This window comes from Asparagus officinalis, chromosome 1, assembly GCF_001876935.1.
Source record: "Asparagus officinalis chromosome 1, Aspof.V1, whole genome shotgun sequence".
Taxonomy (NCBI): Eukaryota; Viridiplantae; Streptophyta; class Magnoliopsida; order Asparagales; family Asparagaceae; genus Asparagus; species Asparagus officinalis.
The window spans coordinates 58,454,127-58,470,626 of NC_033794.1; the positions used below are offsets into that span (position 1 = coordinate 58,454,127).

Sequence of the window (16,500 nt, forward strand, 5' to 3'; positions counted from 1 at the left end):
TTCTTTTATAGTACCAACACTATAGCTAAACTTTTTGCACTCACTTCTGCTAAAAAAAACCAGTATCATGCAAAAAGAAAAGATTCCAATGCTCTATCTGTCAGCCTTCATGCCCCCCATTGAAGGGCCTCAACTCCAGATCATACCTCTTTAATTGATCATACTGGTTACTTTTGCTCGTAATATCACAACCTTTACCAGTTCAGACTTGAATTCAATCTAAAACACTACATTCAAACGAGTTAACCAAGGCTATCATTTGTCAGTATTCAAGATATGAATACAGATTGGATCTTCAAATTGAAAATATACACTGTTAGATATAATCTAATACGCAAGGACTACCGAGATATGAAAACAATGATTTCAACATGTTTTTAATTAATATCAAGGGGTAAACATTTATTTGATTTTATAGAAATTTTGAAATGTTGATTTTTACAACATAATATCCATGGTCAATACACATTAAAATCATCAGAAATATTATTTATAAGTATTTGCAATAGACCAAATCCAATGATTTAGATTTTCAATTTAGAAATCAAAATTTTGAATTCAGATCTATAATATCTACATCTTTCACAAACATTGTCAAATCCAAAAATTCAGCATCTTCACTCAAATTAGTGAGTCAGGTAAGGTTCTTCTCCGCGTGATAAGAAAGAGCGATCAATCTTTCAAAGTTTTGTTGAAAATAGAAAATATTCCAACCCATAGTGGGAGAAATAAGGAAGATGCAGGTTCGTTTACAACTAAAACAGTGTTATCAGAAATAACACAACAAATATGCCATATTCAAACAAATAATCAACATTATTGAAACTATAATTACCGCTATCCTAATGTCATTTAGAACAAACCCTTCGCATCCACTAATATCCACAAGAACATTAAGGGTGTGTTTGGCATTTCATTGTGGTAGGGGAAGTTTGAGAATATTATTTATAAGTAGTTTATTTGCAATTGATCACATCCGATGATTTGGATTTTCAATTTAGAAATCAAAAATTTGAATTCAGATCTATAATATCTAAATCTTTCAGAAACATTGTCAAATCCAAAAATTCAGTCTTTGCCCAAATTAGTGAGTCGGGTAAGGTTCTTCTTCGCAGGATAAGAAAGAGCGATCAATCTTTTAAAGTTTTGTTGGAAATAGAAAATACTCCTACCCATAGTGGGAGAAATCAAGAAGATGCAGGTTTTGTTTACAACTAAAACAGTGTTAACAGAAATAACACTCCAAATATGCCCCATTTCAAATAAATAATCAACATTATTGAAACTATAATTACCGCTATCCTAATGTCATTTAGAACAAACTCTTCGCATCCACTAGTATCCACAAGAACATTAAGGGTGTGTTTGGCATTTCATTGTGGTAGGATAAGTTTGGGAATATAGGGGAGAGAATAGAGGGGAAGTTAAGGGAGTTCCCTTCCCCAAGTGTGATATAAGACATTTAACGGACAACTTCATGGAGGAGAAGGTCAATCACGAGCTAAATACGGATACATACATATTATTTACTTTCGCAAAGAAACAACTATGTCTTCCAACCCGAAAGACGGATTCTGACATACTATATATGTAAATCACCTATCTCGACGAAACAAAGCCGATTGGATTGTCAGATTTTTAAAATATCATCAGTAATACCCAAATTTGGCTGAAATTCAAAACTAATCAGCTTTGAGTTTATTTTTAGTAATAAAGTTAAAAGTCAATTTAGATTAGGAAATAAAATCAATTTTGATTCAATTTGGACTAATTTGTTTCCTTTATTATAGAAGTCTTTCACGTAGTTTTAAACTATATCTTTCTTTTAGGAATTATGTTCTTGTTTGGACTTGGTTTTGTTTTTCTAATTAAGATTGATTGTAAATCTCATGATATTAGATAACTTTTCATCAATAAAATTTCATCTTTATTATATTCTCTTTGTGGATTCGAAAATTATTCTTTGTAAATTTAAAGAATAACACTTGGTGGATTCCGATGTTTATTACTTCCGCGCTGCATTAATTGGTATCAGAGCATTGTTTCTCTGATTCAATGCAATTGATGAAGCCTGTATTTTCCGAATTAAGTTCAATGAGTTGAAGACGGGAGTTACTCAGATGAAGACTTCCATAGAGTGACTTGCATTGACGGTGGACGGTCTGAATCCAAGATGAGTTCGAGATAGCATTGATGGTCGCTAAAGATGAGATCTGACTTTGCAAGACAAATTCTACAACGATGATCGTAGAGGCTACCAAAGAAAGGAAAATCATGATGCTAGAGAATTAAAGATGCCATCATTCAATGAAAAGCTTCATGCAGATGATTTCATTAATTTTCTTAATTGAATTGATGAAGTGGATAGATATTTTGAAAAATATTAATCGACGAAGCTACTATTCAAGCAAATATAAGCTCAGAGTCGAGCTTCTTTCAGCAATGGGAGACCAATGTAGGACGTTTAATGAATAATTTCATAGAGGAGCAGGTCAATCATGAGCTAAATGTGCATACATACGTATTATTGATTTTCGCAAAGTAACGATCATATATTTCAACTCGGAAGGCGGATTCTGACATATTATATATGTAAATCGCCTATCTCAACGAGACGGATCCAACTGGATTGTTAGATTTTTAAAATTTCATCAGTAATACCCAGTTTTGGCTGAAATCCGAAAATAATCCGCTTTGAGTTTATTTTTAGTAATAAAGTTGAGTCAATTTAGATTAGAAAACAAAATCAATTTTGATTCAGTTTGGACTAATTTATTTCTTTTATTATAGAGTCTTTTAGATAGTTTTAAATTATTTCTTTATTTTAGGAATTATGTTCTTATTAGGAGCAGGCTTTTTCTTGTTTAAGAAGAATGATTGTAAACCTCATGGTATTAGATAACTTTTCATTAATAAAATTTCATCTTTATTGTATTATCTTTGTAGATTCGAAGTTCTTCGTGGATTTGAAGTCCGTTGTTTATGGATTCGAAGAACAATCCTTGATGGATTCTGACGTTTATTATTTTCGCTCTGCGTTAAAGTGTCACCTCAGTTTGGGGGTGAGCAAATTATGTATTGTTGGGGTGAACTTAGACGAAGGAGGGGGAAAACTTCACCCCCTATAGAATTCCCAAACGAGTGAATGGTTTCTCCTAACTTCCCTTCTCCCTTGTTCCCTCTAAAGAATTCCCAAATGAGTGAATGGATTCTCCTAAGAGCTTGTTTGGATTTGTAGGGGGTGAAGGGAAGTTAATGAAAACTAGGTGAGAGAATGGAAGGGAAGGGAAGGGAGGAGTTCCCTTCTCCTTGGTTACACCCCAATTTGAGGGGTAACAAATTTTATACTATTAGAAGGTGAAGCAAGGGGAACTAGGGTGAATAACTTCACCTTCTAAATGTTCCTAAATAAGATGAATGGAGGTGAATAGTTTCCCTAACTTTCCTTCACCCTTATTCCCCTCAATCCAAATAAGCCCTAACTTCCCTTCTCTCTTGCTCCACTCTAAAGACTATCCATTAACTTACTTAGCCCACCCTTACGTTCTGAATACTATGAATGGAACAAATTTTCGATTTAAACCCATTTAATTTTTTTATTAAAAAATTCGACCCAATCCACTTTTTATTATCAAAACCGACCCATTTCGTGCCACGTCAGCAGCGTGGCCACGAAATGGGGCGGTTTTTTTTTTAAATGACGCCGCTAAATAGTCGGGGTTGCCAACCCCGACTAATTTAGGCCCCTGCCTAATTGGTCGGGGTTGGCAACCCCGACCATTTGGCAGAGAGGTTCACTTCGCTACGACAAAATGGTCGGGGTTCCCAACCCCGACCATTTGGCAGAGACTCTATCTCAGCCGCGGAGTGGTGAAAAACGCTAAGTGACAATAGTCGGGGTTCACAACCCCGACTATTTGTTCACTGGGCCCCCGACCTATATAAAGGTCACGACTTCACTCTCTCACTCATTTCCGGTTCCAGCCGCGTCTCTCTCTCTCATTTTCGTCGATCTCCTCCTCCCAAACTCTCTTTGAGCCACGGATTGCAGCTTTCAACCTCAATTTTTGTGCGGAATTCTAGGGGTGAAAGATCTAACAGGTACTCTCTCCCTTCTCTCCTCTTTTGACACCTAGAAATCTAGGGTTTTCTCTCCAAAACGAATTTATAGTGTTTGAACTCTATTTGTAGTGGTTTATTTAGAAATTTTATTCTTGTTGTAGTTGAAATTAAATATTTGGGGGCATAGAATACTCAATTTTAGGGTTTAGAATTTGGGGGTCAATTTTAGGGTTTAGGATTTAGGGGTTTACGGTTGTAATTGTGTTTTAGGGTTGCAATTAGATTTTAGGGTATTAATTGATAATATTTTTTAAATTTTTTGTATTTAAATGATATAATTTTGATTTGTATAGGTTGAACAGTATGATTTTTATTGCTTGCTCTTACGGTGGAACGATTAAGTATGAAATGAATAATATGCCAATGTACGTCGGAGGGGTGACAATTCCGTTAATGATATCGGAATCATACAGTTACCTTGACTTGGTTAATGAAATTCATGGAGTTACGACAATTAACCCACGAGATTGCAGGCTAAAAATAATATGCAATTGGCCGATAACTTATGATAGAACGTCCGCCGTTGAGATCTCAAACGATCATTCCATGAGTATTTTGTTTAATTTGAGCAAGTCACAACCAATGGTAGAATTGTTTATTGAAACGGTGCCACATAGTACGGGCCGAATATTCAACCCTCCAGGAGAATTTTCACGCATGTTAGATTTGGAAGTTGAGTCTGAAGGCTTTCTTTCTTCTTCGAGTGAAATACAGCAGACTCAATTTCAATATAAGGGTGGTGCACCTTCATATGAAGAGGGTGAAAGAAGCGACGCCTCTGATGGTGAAGACGAAGATAGTGCACCACTTGACAGCATGCAATTTGTGGGTGGAGATGATGAAGAGAATCCGGATTGGCCAGATGAAGCTTATGTTAATAATGAATATGTGGAGTACGAAGAACCACCCCCCGACGAGTTTGAGGATGATGAGTGGGTTCGTTCTTCCACAGCACATGATATCCGCATTGGTGAAAGTTCATCCAATAGAGGAGATGATGAGGAGGTTCCTTTCAGAGTTGGTGAATTATTTGAGACTAAAGACCAATTGGTAGATGCTATTCGTGATTACTCAATCAAAAAGTTGGTCAAATTCAAGCAAATTAAAAGCAATCGTACAAGTTATGAGGCAATCTGTTTTATGAATACACAAAGGCAAGGTCGGGCAGAGGGGAATGAATCTGATTACGCATGTCCTTGGAAGTTATATGCATTTGCCGGAAAGAAACATAATGGGTATTTTAGGATCACAAAATACTGCGGTGTTCATACATGTAACAATCCAATGTTCGAGAGAGACCACAGTGGTGCCTCCGCCTCTTACATAGCTCGGTTGATTATGCCAAGATTAAAGAAGAAGCTTGAACTAAGGCCCGATGACATAATTGAGAGAGTGTCACATGATAAGTGGATTGTATTGATTATTAGTATGTGAATTGTATGGCATGTATCCGATTGATTATGGTTTTTTATTTGAGATTATTGATTGGTATGTGTGTTATTGTGATTGTGATTGAATTGTGGATTGATATGTAACAGCAGGAGTTTGAATTTCCAGCGGAGTTCGTATTTCCAGCTATTTTCAGCTGGAAGAGTCTGCCAAATGGTCGGGGTTGGGAACCCCGACCATTTTGTGCACGAACACAAAATGGTCGGGGTTCCCAAACCCGACAGTTTTGTCGTAGTGAAGTGAACAGCACTACCTCTCTGTCAAATGGTCGGGGTTGCCAACCCGACCAATTAGGCAGGGCCTAAATTAGTCGGGGTGGAAACCCCGACTATTTTAGCGTGCCCTTAGCTAAATAGTCGGGTTTGCCAACCCCGACATAACTAAATAGTCGGGGTTGGCAACCCGACTATTTAGCGGCGTCATTAAAAAAAAACCGACCATTTCGTGCCACGCTGCTGACGTGGCACGAAATGGGTCGGTTTTGATAATAAAAAGTGGATTGGGTCAATTTTTTAATAAAAAAATTAAAATGGGTTTAAATCGAAAATTTGTTCTAGCTATGAATAAGTCTACCTCAATTACATTAAATTGAACCCTTATTATAGCCCCCCCCCCCTCTCCCAACCAAAACATCATTGCTCTATTCATATATGACAAAAAAATGCATAGAACAAACTCGATACAAGACTAGATCCTCTTACGGCTTCCACGAAGAATCAGGCCGAAGCCGCTCTACCATGAGGAAAATCATAACCAGGAATCGATCATCTACATCTCCCTCCTCGAACAATGCCCGGCACCTGGGGCCCACAAGTGGGTCCTGAAGAACCCTCATGGGGGTGATTGCAAGATCCAAAGGGACAACCATGACAATGTCTACAACAAAATTGGAACACATTGCACATTAACAAAGAGAAAAAGTGCAGAGCCGGTGATTAAAAGACTTGCCGTCACCTGGGGTTTTCTCGTTGGAGAAGATTCCGAATCCTTTGTTAGGGCCACAGTACTTGATGCTGCATCCTCGAAGATCCCCCCCATTTGCCTGTAAAATTCATTTCGAAGTTTTGTAAGTGGGTTTTAGCGATAGAGAGAGAGGAAAGAGAAAAACCTGTAGCCACTGAAGGAAGAGCTGGAGCTTGGCCTGGGGTTCGGAGTTGGAGTTCGCCATTGATTTTGTGTGAGGGGGAGAAATTTATACGAGGGGCGAGGAGAGGGGTTTTTGAGAGATTGATGGAGCAGGATAAAAAATGACCACGAAATAGGGAGGCCTAACTTACCCATGGATGCCAATAGAGCCCGGGGCGGATCAACGGGAGATTAGGCCCGTATACGTTCTACCCGTTAACATTTGGTTCGCAGACTGTGATTCTCTCCGTACTTGTTGCAACTTCGACCCCCAAACCTACCGTATTTGCAAATTTAACTCTCACATCGGTTCTGCCACCCCTAATTTTTACACCCCTTGTTAATTTAATTAACGTTATTAATTATAGTTATTATAGTTGTATAGAGAAAGAGAATGAGAGAGGAGATGCTCGCTAATTTACCCCTCCCCGTCTCCTCTTCTACTTCTGTTTTCCCTCCTCTATCAGTTTATAATTAACTCTACTACGGGTATGTTAGTGATATTGAAAATTAAGGGATAGAAAAACTTAAGTGGGGCATTTGGGGGCAAATTAGCAAACATCTAGATCTAGAGTGTAATTTTCAATATGATAGAATTCAGAGCATACATGGGGGGCAAAAAGCCCAAATATAAAGACATTATACAATACATGGAGAACTAGTGACATCGGTTATGCTAGGATTGAATCACACACATTAATAAGGTTAGTGAATGGTTATATTATTTCTCCATATAGTCAAAGCTTAGATAACAATGGTTCTCTTCCATAGTATTTCTCCACAGAATTTATCAGTATTTATACAAGATATAGCCTTCGATTTATTTATTTAATTTTCACATTATCCATCATCTTGAAATCTAGAGATTAAACATCACTTTGATTGCAGTACTTCCACTAGCGCTCATTTCAAATGCTTCCTCTACCTCCTTCTGTGAAAAACCATATCGATGTGTTATCAAAGGTTTCACATCAATTTTTCCAGTCCTCAGAAATTCAAGGCATAACGGCCAAGTGTCCTTGTAACGGAAGATACCAATGACATCAACCTCCCTGTCGTAGAAACAAAAGATGAAGATGTTGTTAGAGGTTTGAAGTGAAAAATTCTTTTTCCAAATACGGGCTAGCTTTCAATCTATGTATATCATCATAGTATATGTTACTTAACAAAATATCATAATAACCTGAGTAGTAAGTTCTTTTTAAAAGAAAATGTACACTGATTTGGGAGATTGATTACCTCGCAGAAGCAGGGGTTAGAGGAATTGTCAGCTCGTTATGTCCCATACCCACAAGGCAAACTTTACCACCAGCACGAGTTGCATTTAGGGCTGTTGACATTGTTTTGCTAAAGCCAGCACAATCAAAGCTCACGTCAATTTCGGTGCCCATAGCATACTGTATCTTAGTTACCTCCTCGTCCACATCCTAAATAAAATGGGATAATGATCGTGAGAAAAAAAAAGCAATTCTTACAAGGATCGACACGTGGATTGTCATTAGGAGTAGGAGAAGAAAAAGACCATGATTTGTTGGGTTGGAAAGAACTATGAACAAAGATGGACCACACTAATCTGCTTGGAAATCGTTATCTCAAACTATTATCTCAATTCGATTTCATGAGTTCTAACATATCTAATGATATATCCATCTAACTATTATTTTTTTCCTATGTGGGACCAAGTCCCATCTTCATGTCTTTGTTAGACAAAAACCAAAAATGGTACTAAACAGATGTGAGACAAACCTTAAGGTCTCTTCATAGTTGATGATATCAATATTTGATATGAATAGCAAGACAAATTTTAATAACAAGAAAGTAAGAAACAAAGAAAAATTCATACTAAACAACAACAAGGCTGAAATGTACTTTCAACTTATTTCAGCATAATATCATGAACAACGATAGTTGCATATGACATATCTGGACAAAGTTTACCCTTGTGTTCTTAACATGTCTGCTATAATACCTTCTTCTTCAGGTTGTGCTACGTAGAGACTGAAAAGGGTGTACTTGGACATTTTACCCATCACGTTAATGCCACTTATAACAATTTCAATAGTTCATGAGTATTGTATAACATTGAAAGTTCTAAAGGATTTTCTCTAACTTATGTAGTTTAGAGCAGTTTTATGCAAAATACTGATGTTCGTGAAATTTACCCTTTTAATAACAACCAACATATTGCACATCAAAAATCAAAGGATGAGGACGTCAAACCTGATTGTTGGTAGAAACCTTTACAACACCATCAGCACCAAGAGACTTTGCAACTGAAAGACGATGATCATCGATATCCACCACAATGATTCTCGGCGAGCCAAAAGCTCGGGCTGAAAGCATTGTCACTAATCCTATAGGTCCAGCTCCCATAATCAACACACTTGTTTCAGGACCAACCACAGCACGGCGGCAAGCATGGATTCCAACGCTAAGGGGCTCACACATTGCTCCTTCCTCCAAGCTCACATTGTCAGGGAGCTTGAAACATAAATCAGCAGGATGGATTATCTGTCAAGAAGCAAAGAATCAGAAGGCTTAGTAATAAAGCTAATTACATAAGCATTTGCTTCAATATGATTTCCATGGAACAATCAAACCAGTCAACAAGAGGAATAGGGATAAAGGAGCTTATATTTGAACTTAGATGGTCCTGTAATTGCACCAGAAATGCAAAGTTGTGAAACTTGATGGTTATACCTTAATTTCTAACTTGTTTAGGGGTTGATAAATATTCCACAGTAGCAACATGCTTATTACTCTTAAGAAAACATGGTTGTAACCAACTGAGATATAAGAAGAATGGGGTAATGTAGGCTGTATTCACTTCTTATTCTTCTACGACTTTCTATACATCTTTTATGTTTTCTCCAAACAATCCTCTCTACAACTAAGGCAGGACGGAATATCTTCCAAGAAAAGAGGGATAGGAAGCCTAGTAAAATAGAGCTACTTAGGATATGCATTAGGTGCGATATGATTTTTCATGGAATACATAAAATTATATTTGTTTCACAAAATGGAAAAAAGAGTATATATTTGAACACAGGAGATTCGATCACAGCATCAAAACTCCGAAGATGTTGAGAAAAATGAAGGTTATAACTTTATAATCTAAAATGTGTAAGGATGTACTTCTGTCAAATCATGGGTTTGCTTATGAACTCTGGTTATAATCAATTCTCATTGATAAGAACAAATAGGACATGTTGGAGAACTATGTAGTGATTGTTGACTATAAAGTCCTCCCACTGCACCAAAACTTAGAAGCTGGTACTTCAATAGTACAATATATACTAACATGTCACCTCAAGTTAAGTTCTGATGAGGGTTAATGGTCACAATCTAAGTTGCATGAAAACGGGCACGGGTACTGGTATGGGTGCGGGTACGGGTAGGGGACACGACAAAATTGTAAAATGTAGGGTACACGGACACGGCTACATATATATATTGAATTAATAATGTACATGAGATATAATTTTCCCGCTTCATGTGTCATTAGAATTAAAATTCCGATTACATTTTTGAGTTTCTTTTATCATATTGATTATTGTGAATTGTAAATTACTAGACATCTAAACGACCCATTAACTATATAGTTTTGAACTTGGGTATGGACTGAAATGAACCCGACCCGTGTCTCATTAGTTTCAAAAGACGGATGTGAAGTGTAAGCTCTACGTCTAGGAAGTTTTTGACAAGTGTTTTAAATTAACACATATATCGTATAATTAAGTACATGTTGTAATAAATGCATGCATATTTGACAAGTGTTTTAAATTAACACATATATCGTATAATTAAGTACATGTTGTAATAAATGCATGCATATATTCAAGAAGTGTCCATGAAGTTTGGGTACGGGAAAGTGTCGGGTACGTGTCCGGTACGGGTACAGCTTCATTATAGAAGTACCCGGGTAACATAGGTCACAATTCTATGCTCTAACAAAGACCAAAAGAAAGTTGTTACTTCATTCATTAGAAAACCTGCCATGAAAATTATGACATCTAAATAAATAAATAGCATCTCGAAGTTGAGAAACCTGATTAGCAAGAGAGCCATGCACAGGGGGAGTCGCGAAGAACTTCATCTCTGGACAAAGGTTGTATCGCCCACCCTTGCAATGTTTGCAGCGCATACAACTGATCCCGGGCTCTAATGCCACGCGATCACCTGCAACTAGAGACGCCACTTCACTCCCAACCTCTTCAATGACGCCAGCACATTCATGTCCGATCACCATCGGTTCTTTAACAACAAAATGTGCACATCTCATCGTCTGAAATATTGTACAACAAAATAATAATCATAACTAGTCAAAGAGCCTAAATTTAGTAATTAACATAAAGGAAAATAATTGAGATCACTTTATACTGCGTAAGATCATCATGTTGGGAAGTTTACATTAGAAAAAGATTGAAATATTGTTATATCATTCATTGCCAATTGTAACTAGCATGACCATGGGAATTAGTATGGTCATGTTATGATTAATATTTTCTCTATAAAAGAGAAAGTTATGTTACACTCACAAGATGAGCAAGATATTAACAAAATAAGGTTAAAAAAACTTTTCCCTCGCTCTCCTCCTCTTTCACTACTCTCCAAATCTTTAAACATTTTCTTTCTTCCTTTGGCATGCTTCCATAGTGAATGATATATCTGCTAGAGCCATATATCCTTTAAGACAGTGAGAAAAAAATTATAAAGGTAAAATGATGATTAATTGGGTAATAATCAAGCAGGAGTTGAATCATGTTAGAATATAAAAATATAATCCTCAACCCTCACCATAACTTCGGAGTTTTGATGTAATAGTTAGCGAGACTTAATTTAAAAAGGTATCAGAGCAACCCAACTTCAACCTGCGAGGGCATGTTAGAATATAAAAATATAACTCTCAACCCTCACCATAACATCGGAGTTTTGCTCTAATGGTAAGAGAGACTTAATTTAAGAAATCATCATAAGTCCATAATAAACAGAAAAAAATAAGAGGTTAAGTGATAGTTAATTGGATAATTTTGTTTCAGAATCAAGATCACAATTTCCTCATGTATAAATTCCTCACAAGTTCCTAACAAAGAGGGAAAATAAAGAGGTAAAAAAGATCATTAATGGGATTTTTTTTAAGAATCAGGATCGCAATTTTATCATGCATAAGTTCATCATATGTCCATTACAAAGGGGAACTAAAGAGGTAAAAGAATCTGAACCTTAAGATAGTGAACATCGCTGCCACATATACCCACAGCCTTCATCCGAACTCTAACATCATGTGGGCCTAAAAGAAATTAGGAAAATAATAAGAAAAAAAGGGGAATTTTTTTATTAGCTAGCACGTTGACATTCAAAAAGAATCAAAATTTAACCATTATCAATAAACCCAAATAACCCAATTGGAATCTCAGAACCATTAAACAATCAATATTGATTCTTTAAAGGAAGACCGAACAATCACAACAAGAATAAGAAAAGGGGGGAAATTGGAACAAGAATGAACAATAAAAATGGATAATAAAAGGGTATGATAAGTTACCAAGAGGTGGGAGTTTGAATGGTTGGATCTTGAGATTGTTTACACCAACCAGCCAAGCTGCCATGTTCTCTTCACCTCCATCTCCTCTTTTTCCCATTTCTCTCTCTCTCTCTCCCTCTCACTCACTCACTCACTCTTTCTCTCTCTCTCTCTATATATATATATAATCAAACTTTGGGGATAATTAAAAAAGAGGTGTTTTATCTATCCCAAAGAAAAGAACGCTGACAACTGATATATAGATAAAATTGGAAAGAAAAATCCTACAGGGGTCTTTATAGAAAATCGTACATACAGATAATGAGATAAACAGTCTTCAACTAACATCCAAACATAAAACAACGTGCTGAAAAAACCACCGGAGAGCCGCCGACTAAGTGCTAGTGAAGATTAGACTCAGGGGCTTGTTTGTTTCGGTTCCCCCAGATTCCAAAACTCATTTTTCTTTACTTTTTCACTTTCCCCCACTTTTCAAAGAGAGGCACTAGGGGTACACCCTTTACCACACTCCCAACCACACCACCTCTCTTGCTACAGTGCACGGGGTCTACATGAGTTTTTAAAAATTAAAATCTCATGTGGGTCATGTGTACTGTAGCAAGAGATGTGGTGTGGTTGGAAGTGTGGTAGAGGGTGTGCCCCTATCATTGTTTCTTTTCAAAACACACTTTCCTTCACTTTCTCTATTTTCCTCGAATAATATTGTGACAACTCATCTCATCACATCTCATTTCATACTTTTAAAAATAAACAAAACACAAGAAATGACAACTCATCTCATCACATCTCATTTCATACTTTTAAAAATAAACAAAACACAAGAAATGAGTCACATCAATCAACTCATCATCACATCTCATTTCATACTTTTAAAAATAAACAAAACACAAGAAATGAGTCACATCAATCAACTCATCAAACTTACTTTCCCCCACTTTTCTTCATTTTCTATCATCTTTAAAAATAACTCACATCATCCAATAATATGGTGACAACTCATCACATCTCATTAAAATTTCCTTCCATCCCTATTCATAAAAAAAGGAAATTGATTTTCCTAAGTATGTGTCACATCATCCAATAATATAATGACAACTCATCTCATCTCATCTATTTTCCCCTACTTTTAAGAATGAACCAAACACAAGAAAAGAACCTAAACAATAAAAGTGGAGGAAAACATCAAAAATTACTCACATCAACCAATAATATGGTGACAACTCATTTTCTCCACCACTTTCGGTTATAGCTTTGACGAACCAAACCTCTGAAAGTGGAGGAAAACATCAAAATTCATCTGCTTTTCCCCCACTTTCCCCCACTTTCGGTCTTTTTTTCCGAAACAAACATACCCTCAATGTAGGGATACCTTGTAATTAACCAAAAATAATAATAATAAAGCAATAACACGGTCCCTCTAATTTTGTTGTTTTGCCGATTAACAAATTCTTAGAGACGTGGCCATCAAATTTCCATAAATTTAATAATTAAATTTGAATACTTCAGAGATAATTAGCTATTTGATTTTCCATTTTGTATTATATTAAATACTTTTTACTTTTTTCTCTATACACTTTTATTTCTTCTTTTCTATAGCTTTTCGTTTAAATTTAATGTGATTTCAATTTATTTGACATTAATTATTAGTTAAAAAAATTAATTGTTGTTATGAACATGACAATATTGTAATACCTAATCTCGCTCATTACATAGTGAAACCTTAATAATATGTATCATGATTTTGAATACACTATTTATTACGATATTGATACTAATTTATACAATATTTCTGACAGTATTAACATTAATATTATGATCTTTTTTCACTGTAGTCTCCTTTTATTTTATTTTTAAATAATAGAATGAAGTCTCTTTTTAATTTTTAGCCCTTTGGGGGTTGTTTGGTTGCATAGGAAAATGTTAGAAAACTATTTTTAGAAAGAAACTCATTTCATAAACAATTTTCTTAAAAATAGTTTGTTTTTTTGTTTGGTTTTCACGATGAAATTGAAAAAAGATTTACATGTCACATTTTCATTGGATGATTGACGCGTAGTGGTTGTTTGGTATGCTGCATTTGTAAGCACAGCAAATGTTGCATACAATAGATGCTTCATGCAACATTTGTCCGGGTAATTTCAAAATCATCATTTGTGTATTTGCATTTCATTTATCGAAAATGTATTTTCAAATCTAAGTCTAGTGTTTGGTTCCATTTGAATGATTTGTTTTCATTGCAAATCAAGTATTTTTTTAAAATGATTGTAAAAAGATCTATATTTTCTGATTGTTTTAACTAACTTAATGATATGACATTAAGAAACAGAATTGCAACATTTATTGCCGTCAAATTGGAAATTGGCTATGACAAACGATGCATCTTTTTTCTACAATATGTAAATTCAATTACCTTTCTCAACTAATTTGTTGCTTACCAAACACTCAAAATAGAAATTGATGCAGTCCTGCTAGTGATACAACCAGATCAAAATTGTAAAAGATGCAAAAAAAAATAGAGAGAACACATATAAATAGCCACATCCAATAACTAGGGTTTTTAGTTTTCAAAAGCTAATGCATAGCTCCAAAGAGTCTTTTGTAGACACGACAAGAAAAGGAAAAGATGAAAATAATATCTTTTAACTAAAAAATAGAAAGAAAAAAAGGCAAAAAACTAAAGACTCTTCTACTAGGAAAGAGGGTCATTTTAGCCAAAATGGGATCTATCTACTTCTCCAAATTGGACGATCAAATCCCGCTTAAAACAGAAAGAAAATTTTTGACCATGATTTTGAGGCCCAAAATGATGAGATTTTGTGAATTCAGGGGAGGTCGCATACACTGCTTTTGGCATCCTAATGTGATGATGACTATTTTCTGAGAGCTTTGAAATAATCGGTCTTTTGCGTGATTCTAAGCTATTTGAGGTTCCACTGACTTTGACCCTTATAGCGTCATTGGTCCATGTAGGCTAAATCCACCTCTAGAGCTCAATCATTCTCCCTAATCTGAAAAGGGCTCAGCCCTGAGTTCCCATCAGAAATTTGGTTGTAGTATTTATAGCTGCAATTCTACTAGCCAACCAAACAAACTTTTAGCCAATAACGAAACAGTCCTTTAGTTAAGAAAATCTATTTCATAGGTTTTTAGGAGACTAGTGAGTAGGGGCACGTGCAATGCACGTGCCAGATTTAATTGGGTGTTTTTGCTAAAGAATGTTGTATTTAATATGTGTAGAAATTATATTAACAAAGACTATATTTACAAAATTAGGTTTTATAGTTCAACTTTTACAGTAACGGTCAATATGTATTGAGATAATATTATATTAACAGAGACTATATTTACAAATTAAGTTTTATAGTCCAACTTTTACGGTTATGGTTAATATGTATTGAGATAATAATTAATATTCTTAAAGTTATCTCAAATCTAGTCAATGTCCAAAAATTTTGAAAATTTGAAATTACTACATTTATAATTGTTATACCATGGAAATTGCCAAGCCTAATGAAACTTCAAGAAACAGCCACATGTGATAACTAGTCGGCTAGCTCACATACATCTAAGAGCACAATGTGGGTGCGTAGTCAACCGACCTATCTCGTGACCCAAATCCAAGACGAAAGGTGCATTTGACTTGGATATGCTAAAAGCTAACATCTGAGACGAAAAATATTCTGCACTCAGATCCGACACCGAGCGTCTTGAGTAGAAGAACAACCCCTCAACTTCATCACATCACATTTAGTGTGTGACCAGTTAACTCCCACGTTTCACCACTCAGTCGTGGTCGCCATTAATGCAATGTCAATCATTATGACCCTTCGAGCCAGATCCTTCAAAGCTCATTGGACACACTTGTATTTCATCAACCTTATCATTATTGCAATGGTGACTCGTCCGACCAGTTGCCGACACAAGTGAAGCATGGTCGGACCCATCACAGCACAAACCTAACCAAATTACCAGTGCATCCCCATAAATCCTCTATAAATAATGGTAATTTTCACCATACTACGGTATGCAATTTTACACACAAAAAGGTAATAAGACTATACTCTATTTTTTTCATTAGATTAATCAGAACGGTCACTGACTTGAGCGTTAGAGGGCACGCTGAATGAAACAACCTCCAGGACCTCTAATCTCTACTACATGTCTACGAAATTATAGCTCAAGACTCCCAACAAGAACGATCAGCTACCAATGGAGATTAAGCGACCCCAAGTTCATAATTACCTCTCTAAAAATTAAGT

General features: G+C 35.8%; 2 protein-coding genes across 5 annotated transcripts in view; both read right to left on the reverse strand.

Annotated features, from left to right (window-relative positions):
• The window catches only part of LOC109824687, a 30,477-nt gene extending 23,657 nt beyond the window's left edge, over nt 1-6,820 (reverse strand). For 3 of the 4 annotated variants that reach the window (XR_002242741.1, XR_002242744.1, XM_020391326.1), the window contains exons 1-3: nt 6,680-6,820; nt 6,520-6,613; nt 6,273-6,447 (exon numbers count right to left, since the gene is read on the reverse strand). Coding sequence is in view for 2 of the 4 variants with exons in the window: in XM_020391326.1 (XP_020246915.1) it covers nt 6,273-6,447; nt 6,520-6,613; nt 6,680-6,739 (329 nt within the window). In the remaining 2 variants the exon portion in view is untranslated. The remainder of the gene's footprint in view (nt 1-6,272; nt 6,448-6,519; nt 6,614-6,679) is intronic. The other variant, XM_020391334.1, reaches the window with a different exon arrangement.
• LOC109824704 (sorbitol dehydrogenase) lies at nt 7,394-12,479 on the reverse strand. The gene is made up of 6 exons (XM_020391349.1): nt 12,242-12,479; nt 11,919-11,986; nt 10,745-10,981; nt 8,917-9,207; nt 7,936-8,123; nt 7,394-7,748 (listed from the first exon to the last, which is right to left on the reverse strand). Exons 1-6 carry the CDS (start codon nt 12,336-12,338, stop codon nt 7,556-7,558), a joined length of 1,074 nt encoding a protein of 357 aa, XP_020246938.1. The 5' UTR covers nt 12,339-12,479; the 3' UTR covers nt 7,394-7,555.

What these genes read in the sequence shown, in the direction of transcription:
- LOC109824704 (XM_020391349.1), bottom strand. Translation starts at nt 12,338, where the DNA reads ATGGGAAAAAGAGGAGATGGAGGTGAAGAGAACATGGCAGCTTGGCTG. An exon ending in ATTCAAACTCCCACCTCTTG is followed by an intron (nt 11,987 to 12,241) that starts GTAACTTATCAT and finishes AATTTCTTTTAG; the next exon opens with GCCCACATGATGTTAGAGTT. An exon ending in GCGATGTTCACTATCTTAAG is followed by an intron (nt 10,982 to 11,918) that starts GTTCAGATTCTT and finishes ACAATATTTCAG; the next exon opens with ACGATGAGATGTGCACATTT.